We start from the raw sequence: 10,589 nt of genomic DNA, 5'->3' as shown, positions 1-10,589 counted from the left end.
TTTTCATCCAAATTTCAAGGGAAGATCTGTGATGACAGGTAATGTACCCAGGGGAAATATACTTAAAGATGTGGACATGAGGCTGAAGTTATAGTGGGAACCCTAGGAAGTTGAAAATGCCAAGAACATAAAATATCTACAGAGGAAATCCACAACTGGTGACAACTGGCAGTCCAAGAGGTTATGTGAGCGGAAGCTAACAAGGCCACACAGGTGGGTTTACACAAGCACTCTGGAACTCATATCTTACAACCATGTTCCCCAGATGCCGGCCATGCAGCTACAGCACCTAATTTTGCCATGGGTTTCATTCTGTTCTTTTCTATCTCCCTAATTTTCCCTAAGTAACCTGCTCTTTAATTGTTACTAGCGTTCACAGATAAAGAGTTTTTCTTGAGGCTCAGACAAGACTTTGAAGCTGTATTTTTTAGCAGAATCAAAACTTTTGAGACTGGGGAAGGAATTAGAGTTTTTTAATGTTTACACAGGATAGTTACATCATGTTAGCCAGAAGTATGACCTTGCTATTGTCTGTATGAGGTGATTGTTTTAACATGTATTTGGGTGTCAAACTGACAAGCAGTACAATATGATAGCTAAGTTTAGTTGCCCACTTTACTTGTTTAGGAGCTATTAAGGGAATTTGTAAGCACATTTCTCCAAGTATCTGGGAAGGCATGGAGGTGTGGCCTTAGTGTCAACATCTGGTCCCTGGCCCCTTCACTTCCATGGTATTTTCCTGCTGTATTTGTTGGTTACCATCATCTATCAGTTTGGTTCTTCCAAGCTGTTCCACTGTGCTCTTTCTATCTTGAAGCCATCTAACCAATAGACTGACTCTTATGAAATTAGAAACAAAGTAAATCTCTTTTCCTTTAAGTTATGAGTTTCAGGTATTTTTCTAACAATAAGAAATCCAACAAATGCAGTAACATTCCCAGTTTCTGTGGCAGGCCTTCTTCTAAGCCAATCAACACAGAGCATTCACATTATGATATTATTGGTCCAAAGCTGGGCATGCAACTCAAAGTTTACCTAAACAGAAAAATGAGAATGATTTTCATAAAGCTTTCAATAGAAGTTTCTCATTTCTCCTTCTAGATGATGAAAAAAGAACAAGGAGTCTCAGTTGCCACTGGTTGTCTCTGTGACCATGACAATGTTCATGCTATGGGGGATGTTTAAGAGAGGACTTGAGTCTTGGTTGACAACATTGAGGTATGAATAGTAGTGCGCCTCAAGCCTCCCTACCTTCTGTCTCACAGCTAATATAGTTTATAAGCTGTAATCCCAGTTATGTTGGAGGACAGAGCAACAGGATCACAAATTTGAGTCTAGTTTGGGTCACATAAATACATCCATCTCAGAAAAATAAAAAAAGAGAGGAAAACAATTTACGTATGTGTTGTCTTTCCCACTCTAAATGAAACAGCTTGTTCAGATGCACTATTCTCTTTTAATACAGAGGAGAGAATATACACACAAGAATATGTTTTCTTGTGGCTTGTTTTGCTCATATTGCTAGGTATCAAAAGATATTTGAATATATATTTGACTAAAGCCACCCTGGAGAACTATTGCTAGTCATCTAACAAAACAGAGAATTTGATATACCTATTTTTAAGATGACAACAACATTATTACCAAGGATAATGTATATTTAAGATAGTGAAAACCCTCTTGACATACTAGTCCAAAAAATATGATAATCAGTCATTACTCCTAGCCTCTAGATCTGAAACAGAGTTAACCTGTCTAGTTCATTTGAAACTGGCCTACCTGCCTAAAATATTTTTAATTACACAGAAGACCATAATGACCCTACCATTCTGCTCTTATTTTGCTAAACTACTTTAGTTCTTATTTCTTAGGTTTTGTGAGCTATTAGGTACTTCTTCCATATTTACATACATAATAATTTATCAGCTTTACAACCTGATTCCCAGCATTAACAGATTAAAACTACTGTAAAGACTCTCACAAAAAAAAGACTCTCAGAAGACACAATGAGGTATAGAAAAACTCCATCATTTCCTTCTACAAAATGAAAAGGATTTTAATTCTTTTTCTAAACAGCTGCTTCATGATTTTATACATAGGAAAAATATGTGCAATTACTTCAAGTACAATCAAGTCATTTAACATAGCTTTGCCATCATTGTAGTTACAGGACATTTTGAAAAAGAAAAAATTTCTCACTGCACAGGTCCTGCTGCACAGTGAAGCAATCAGTTTCCTTCATAATAACAGCCTGATGGGATTCAGCAATTCAAGTAACACTGAATAACCAGAATAATCAGTAAACAGGAAAATGCTATACTCACCACTGAGTAAAGACTGACTATTATCTGTTCATTCTTTTGATCAGCATTCAAAACAATAAATAGAAATATAAGTATCTCTTAAAAAGAAAAACAGCCAGGCATGGTGGTGTATGCCTGTAATCCTCAGCACTCAGGAGGCTGAAGCAGGAGGATCACTGCAAGTTCAAGGCCAGCCTAGGTTACAAAGTGAGCTCAAGACCAGCCTGAACTGCATAATGAGACCCTGTCTAAAAACACACACAAAAAAAGAAAGAAGAAAAAAAAATAAAGAAAATAAAACTTCATTTAGTATGTGTAATTTTACTGTACCATGAGAAAATGATGTATCATCTTGAACTATCCTGTAGTATTTTTCATCAATAAAATGCACATGAGTATTATTTTAATAATGCATGACCAGATTTACCCTATCATCTGACTATGTCAAGATAAACTGATTTTTGCAGTTGGTTGATTGTATTTCTGGACTGATTATTCAGTTGTTTTATTTTTTCATTATTTCTTCTTCAGTATTCATCTTACTAAGTTATTTGTTTCTGAATATGAGTCTGCCTCAAAATAGTCCTCAAGGTTCAAGTGCAGTCTCTGAAATGTTGGCCGTTCCTTAGGTTCTTCCTTCCAGCACTCCAGCATGATGTTATAGAATTTCTGAGGACAGTTAGTTGGTTGCGGGAGTCGATAGTTTTGACGCAACATCTGGATTACTTCAGCACCTGTCCTGCCTAAAAATATACAATGGAACATACAGAATGCAAAAGGAAAATCAGAATCTTTAAATCATAGATACTTATACCCCAGGTCACAAAAGAAATTGATTTCCTTGGTGAAGCTATGAGATCTATCATCTCCTTCGAGAGACTAAATAAAATCCTGCAGCAAATAATGTCTATAAGACTGCAATTCAAGAGAAAAGGAGAAGGAAGCAGTAAACCACCTCATTAAAGCAAATTATCTTCATCAAATTTTATCTTATCAAGTTCCCACAGGTACCAGGTAGGGCTAACCTCATAAATCTGCCCTCTAAGACTGGGGAACACAGTTAAAGTAACAACCAAGCAACTGACCTGCATCAGAAAGGCCCATTTCAGAACTAATTACTCACCACTATAAGGCATTTTGCCGTAAGTAATAATTTCATAAAGAAGAATTCCAAATGACCACACATCAGACTTAATGCTAAATTTATTAGTCTGAATAGCTTCAGGCGCAGTCCACTTCACGGGCAGCTTTATTTCTTCTTTCTGTTCATAGATGTTTTCATTATCTACCTGCTAATACATTAAGGATTCAAGCCAAGTTAAAACTTTTTTTTTTGCTGTCCTCTTTCATTTATAACCTGTTTCACATTAAACTTTAGGAAAGAAATATAAAAACTTAGCTTAGATAAATTGATAATAATTGATGATTACAGTTGCAGTTCTGAATATAACATAAGACTGAAAAATCTGTGGGAGGTCATTAATAAAATATGAACTAAGAGCCTAAAGGAGCATTTATTATTTTATTATTATAAAGAAATTCATACATGATTCTTGCTTTATGTCTGATATTTAGCATTTTTTAAAAATGAAGGCATAACTTATTTTTTTATTTAACTCCTAGTACTGAAGTTACCAATTTTGATAATTACCATGTAACCATTTTCTAATACCAAAAAGTAGAATCTCAGTTATTTAAATTAATATATCACATCATTGTCCTAATTAATTTATACAAAAAAAGATGCTGCACTCATGAGGATCTAAAGGGTATAACATGGTAATTTAAAGTTAAATTCAGAAACTGTCTCATTGCTACATCTTGCTCAATAAAATATAAAAAAAAATCCTAAGTAGAAGAGAGTGTTCAAAAACTAGGCATTCAATAAATAAATCCATTATAGTTTAAGTTTTAAAAAATAAAGTTAAATTCAGAGATAGATACCTCATGTCTTTATTTTGATATCTTTTGCACTGATATAAAAAAAATTAGTTGGGCAGGGGAACTGTAAAGCCAATGGTGATGTAGAATTCTGCAACAAGTAGATTAGCCTGACATGTTGTGAACAAAGTCAGAAAAGTAACTATGCCAAGGTATGGGACCTTATATGAGGGCAGGTAGGATAACTCTACATAAATATTTTAAAATGAAGGCAAAACAAATAGAGGCCACAGGTACTAACTGAAAAATAAAACGTAAGTTCAACCACAAAGTTAATTACATACATTTCAGCCTAGTTGATCACTGTATTCTCTAAGAGTTTTGATTTAAAAACAAAATAGAAATAGGTAGTATTTAAGGTCTTGGGTAATTTCAAGTGGTACATGAACCACAGCGCGTGAAGAAACATTTTAAAGAATAACAGTGAATCTTTTGGTCTATTTATCTGTTAGATTTTTAACCTACTGTAAAAACTAATTTTAAAAACTAATTTAAACTGCATTAAAACTACCTTAAAAACTCTTGCAAGTCCAAAGTCTGCTACTTTGTAGATATTGTGTTCACCAACGAGGACATTTCTGGCAGCCAGATCTCTATGAATGTAGTTCTGTGACTCCAGGTAAGCCATTCCAGAAGCCACCTGTGCTGCCATGTCTACTTGTTGAGTCAGATGGATTTTTGACCCCGCATCAACTAAGGAAGAAGAGAAAATAGGAAATATATACCTTGGAAAATATTTGAACTACCAAAATTAATTCTGAGAATTTGATTAATCCATTATAGATGGAATTCTCTGCTAAGAGGCTGATCACAAGAAAGAAGCAAAGGTATCATGTAATCCAAACGTGGTACAGTTATCACAAAGAGTCCAGTTACTTTCATCCATAAAAATTAAATTTCAAGGGTGCTGGGGAGATGGCTCAGTGGAATAAGCACCTCCTGCGCAAGCACAAGGGCCTGAGTTCAATCCCCAGTTCCGGAAAAAAAAAGAAATTAAATTTCACAGTCATTTCTTAGGTGGAATTTGTTCCTTGAGAGCTTCAAAAACTCTTTTAAATATTACATAGTTTGGGGCTGGCCTGATAGCTCAGTGAACTAAAGCACCTGCTTAGGCAGAATGCAGAAGCTGGAGTCTGATCCCCAGCGTGCCGTGCTGGCCCGCCCGCGGAACATGCCGAGATGGCTACAGAGGCTGGGTGTGGTGACAAGCACCTGTAATCCCAGCACTTGGGAGGCTGAACACAGGAGAATCACTGTGAGTCTGATCTGTGTAGTGAGATGCTGTAGACCCTAAATACAGAAAAAAAAATTACACAGTTTGTCTTAATCAAGTCACAGATACACCCTAATTTGTATAGCTAAACTAGTGAAAAGTTCTTGTCTCTTCATCAGATTTTTTTCTTTAAAACGATCTAATAAAAATTAAAGTTATATAAGTAGTTATGAAATATGCATATTGTAGCTGAGCCACCAAGCTTGATATACTTTTTAAGGACTCTTTTCTTAGTTTATTATTATTCACTGCTCATTGAATAGAACTAAGAAAAGATGATGTGGTGCAATCACTTTGTATCATGTGCAAAAGTGGTAAATTTTATTTTTTGCAAAATTTCTGAAATGAGATACATATGTTACAATGGCCAACAGAAACAAGAAACATTCAGGATTTGGAGGAAGACTTATTTACACTGAGGGTACTCATTAGGATCATTCCAACTACCTTGCCAGAGTAATGTCACAAAACAGACAGGCCTAAATTCTACTTGGGCCTTGACTCAGAAGATCATGTGTAAAAAGCCCAGCAAATATTTGCCAGGGGAACTAAAAGAGGGGGAGATATAGCACAAAAATGCCCCCCACACTACAGCCAGTATACTTGTTGCCTAAGTAATAGCTGCTGTTTCAATTCCAGTTGTTCCTATCTCTTAGAAATAGTTAAACTATAATGTGTAGCTGGTCACTATGATTCGCATTGCACAAACCAGTCCCCAATTGATAAGCTAGTCTGTCTCTGTAATTCCTTCTTGCTTATATCATGTAAGCCTTAGACTACTACAGATCAGGTGTTATTCTTGGAATGATCTTAATCAGTAGCCATCAATGTAAACAAGCCTGTCTCCAAATCCTGAATATTTTCGTGTTTCTGTTGCCCACTGTAACATATGTTACATTTCAGAAAGTTCACAAAAAATAAAATTCACCACTTTTGCAAATGATTCAAAGTGATTGTACCATATCCTCTTTTCTTAGTTCTATGCAAGAAGCAGTAAAATCCTTAAAATTAAACGTATGTCTGCACTGCATTCTATGCTGAGAATAATAAACTAAGAAAAGGGTCCTTAAAAAGTATGTCAAGCTCGGCACCACAATTGCAATATGCATATTTCATAACTACTTATATATATTTAATTTTTATTAGATTGTTTTAAAGAAAAAAATCCGATGAAGAGACAAGAACTTTTCACTAGTTCAGCTATACAAATTAGGGTGTCCCTTTGACTTGATGATTAAGACAAGCTAAGTAATACTTATTTTTTTTTTAGAAAAAGTAAATGTTGTTAATCAGAAGGCTTTTCACTTTTCTTCCAGTCAATAACTGTATTCTTCATCTTCCCTAATGACCTTGGTTGTCCCTTGCCTTCACATTTGTTTATTTGGGTTGTCATCCATAAACAGTAACTTTCCTCCCAACATATACCTATGCAGCAGTTCTTTTTAGCTTTATCTATTCCCTCTTAATTTCTTTATTTTTAAAATTTATTTATTTAGTTTTGAGGCAGGGTATCACTATGGAGTTCAGCCAGGCCCTTAACTTAAAGGAATCCTTCTGCCTCACTTTCCTGAATACTGGGATTACAGGTGTGCACCGACACTTGGTCACTTTAGTACAATTTTCTAAAAGAATGAAGAAATTACTGAGAGTGAAACAGTAAATAAAATGTCACATTAACAATATTATGACAGATTTGAAAACAGATATATCCATCATATTGACACTACATACTATAGTCACATATTTGATTTAAAATATATTTTTGGAATGGCTGACAGAGTAAAACCCAATTCTTATATCATCTCTGAGATTCACCTTTTGTTCATGCCACACAATGGGATTTAGCAAGGCTAAAAGAAGGGGATCCACAGAGATAAAAGAGGGAGAAAAACACAAAAAGAGAGAGAAAATTCTATAAAAAATAGAATTCAGGCTTTGACCTAAAAGAAAGAACAAAAAATACTTTATGAGCTGAAGACCTCTGTCATACAGCATGGTGGTTGTGGTTAATAAAGTATTCTATATTTGCAAATTGATAATAGAGATTTAAATATTCTCACTGTAAAATAATAATTATGTGAGATGGCAATGTACTCACTACTGCATCAAAACATCATTTTGTGCATCATAAATATATACTACTACAACTTCTGACATTACCAGTCCTACGGATAACCCACTACTATTATGGACTACTGGACTATACTAGATTATTTTGCTGAATCCATGTACCTACAGTATTTGACTGGCAATGGAATATCCAACTCTGACAAAACTAAACAAAAAAAGGAGATACAAATGAAGGACCATTTTGTATCTGTATATACCAAATAGGATATACAGCTACTTAATCTTAATTCAATGAGAAGAAAGATTTGAAACAATAGTGTTTGGACAGGATGTCTGCATCTTGAACTATGAATAACCACTATGAAGGCAACAATATACAATGTATTAATTAGTGGGAGGGCTTCCGGCTACCCTGCGCTGGAGGGACCTACTGGTCCCGGCCCATGCACATTGTGGGTGAGACCCTCTTCTACCCCCTTGGGATGCCCCCCCACACCACTCTGCAGCACATCCCCCACCCAGCCCACCAAGTAGAAATTTCTGCCGTGCTCCGAGAATCCCTGGACCCAGTACTAGCCTAGGCCAGGTGAGTGTGTGGGACAACTTCCGGCTAACCTGCGCTGGCGGGACCTACTGGTCCCAGCCCAGGTGCAGCATGGGTGACACCCTCTTCCATCCCCTTGGGACGCCCACCACCACTACACACCTCCTCTCATACCCCGCCTGCCCAGTAGAAATTTCTGCCTCGTTCCGGGAACCTCCAGATCCAGTCCTAGACCAGGCCCTGTGAGTGTGTGGGAGAGCTTCCAGATACCCTGTGCTGGCATGACCTACTGGTCCCAGCCCAGGTGTAATGTGGGTGATACCCTGTTTCACCCTCTTGGGGCACCCATGATCACTCCGTAGTAACCCACACACCCCTCCCACAGAGTAGGAATTTCTGTTACGTTCCAGGAACCCCCAGATCCAGACCTAGTCCAGGCCCAGTGAGTGTGTGGAAGAGATGCCTCTCCCCACTACTCCACCTTGTCCCCTCCAGACACAGCTTGGGCCTGGCCTACAGTTCTGGGGTGAAACTGTAGCTGCAATCCCTGCAGAGAGTGTAGGGGACAGAACCGCCCAGCTAGTTCAGGAGCAGAACATCTTTCCAGAGGGGCACAACAGGTTCACCCTCAAGGGTAGCAGCAGAAAGGAGCTGAGCGCAGCAGCCTGGCCCAAGCTAGGCACAGCTGGACAAAACCAAACTTGGTAGATCTGCACCTAAACTCCAATAGGTGCGAAGGTTATAACTGCAACAAAGATCTACAATAAAGGTCAGAAGACAGTGCTACACAAAATAACAAAGAGAAGGAGCAAAATGCAATCTCAGAACTCAAGCCTACCCATAACAAGTGCAGAGGACACTAACACAGAACAAATTGGGACTCACAAAGGTGAAAGCAATGGACCAACATCTTATGAAATAAAGAAACAGCTGCAGAAAGGTACAGAGGAACTCAGATTGGAAATTAAAAAAGAAATCCCAGAATTAATATCTGCAGTAAAGAATCAAACGTAGAAACATATAAAGGAAATGCAATGCCTACCCATAATAAGTGCAGAGAACACTAGCTCAGATCAAATATATGACTTAATAGCATCGATACTAAATAAGCAACAGTAGAAAGACATAGATGAACTCACAGTGGAATTCTATTCTACCAGCTCAGCTCAAATGTATGGGTTAATAATGTCGATAGTAAATAAGCAACAGCAGAGAGTTATACAGGAACTCAGAGCAGAATTCTTTTCTGAAATAAAAAAAAAGGATTCTCAGAACTCATAGCATCTGAAGAATCAACTACAGAAACACAGGGAGGAAAACCAATCAGAAAAAACAATGCATTAAAGAATTGATAACTGCTACTTAAGAAGACGTTGATAAAAAAAAAATAGAGGAGATTAGAAAAATGACGGATTCCTTGAATGAGCAATACAGGAAAGAAATAGATCGCATGAATCAGAGTCAAAGAGATATAGAGGAAATTGAAATTTCAATTACAAGCTTGCAATAACATTTAAGTGAAAGTGAAGACAGAGTTTGAGAACTTGAAGCTGAATTCTCTTTACAAACCATGCAGGCAAGAAGAGCATGGAGCAGAGTACTTCAAGTCCTCTATGAAACAAATTCCAGGAGTGTGCGGAGAGCTTCCTGCAACACTGCGCCGGTGGGACCAGGCCCAGCCCAGGCGCAGAATGGGCCGGACCCTCTCCCACCCCCTCGGGGCACCCCCCAACACTCCTCAGAACCTTCCCCACCCCCGGAACCAAGTAGAAATTTCTGCTGAGTTCCAGGAACCCCCAAACCCATTCCTACCCAGGTCCGGTGAGTATGTGGAGAGCTTCGACTACCCTGCACCAGCGGGACCAGTCCCAGCCCAGGCACAGCGTGGGAAGGACCCTCTCCCACCCCCTCAGGTCACACCCCACCACTCCATAGTATCTTCCCCACCCCACCCACCGAGTAGGAATTTCTGCCGAGTTCCGCAAAAACCCAGACCCAGTCCTAGCCCAGGTCCTGTGAGTATATGGAGAGCTTCCTGCTACCCTGCGCCGGTGGGACCAGTCCCAGCCCAGGTGCAGAGTGGGCCGGAACCTCTCCCACTCCCGCGGGACACCCCCCACCACTCCGCAGCATTTCCCCACCCCGCCTGCCAAATAGAAATTTTGCAGTGTTCTGGGAAAACCCGGACACAGTCTTAGCACAGGTCCAGTGAGTGTGTGGGAGAGCTTCCTCTTTCTGCTACTTCACCTTGGCCCTCCAGGCACAGCTCAGGCCTGGTGTACATGCCTGAGGTGTAACCCTGCAGCTGCAATCCCTGCAGAGAGTGTAGAGGATAGTTCCACCCAGCTAGTCTAGGAGCAGAATATCTTGCCACAGGGGCACAACATATTCACCAAAAGGGCAGCAGCAGGAAAGAGCTGAGCACAGCAGCCAGACCTAAGCCAGACGCAGCTGGATA

General features: G+C 38.8%; 1 protein-coding gene across 1 annotated transcript in view; it reads right to left on the bottom strand.

Annotated features, from left to right (window-relative positions):
• Positions 1-2,554: 2,554 nt before the first annotated feature.
• Positions 2,555-10,589, bottom strand: part of LOC101586237 (tyrosine-protein kinase FRK) — a gene marked incomplete at its 5' end in the record, with an annotated part of 35,037 nt that continues 27,002 nt past the window's right edge. The window contains 3 exons of the mRNA XM_004648217.2: positions 2,555-3,046; positions 3,427-3,592; positions 4,756-4,937. Of these exons, the coding sequence (XP_004648274.1) occupies positions 2,838-3,046; positions 3,427-3,592; positions 4,756-4,937 (557 nt within the window). The remainder of the gene's footprint in view (positions 3,047-3,426; positions 3,593-4,755; positions 4,938-10,589) is intronic.

The sequence above is a fragment of the Octodon degus genome, unplaced genomic scaffold (assembly GCF_000260255.1).
Source record: "Octodon degus isolate 3935 unplaced genomic scaffold, OctDeg1.0 scaffold00363, whole genome shotgun sequence".
Taxonomy (NCBI): Eukaryota; Metazoa; Chordata; class Mammalia; order Rodentia; family Octodontidae; genus Octodon; species Octodon degus.
Note: the sequence above shows the minus strand (reverse complement) of the source record. Positions and strands in the feature narration are given on the sequence as shown.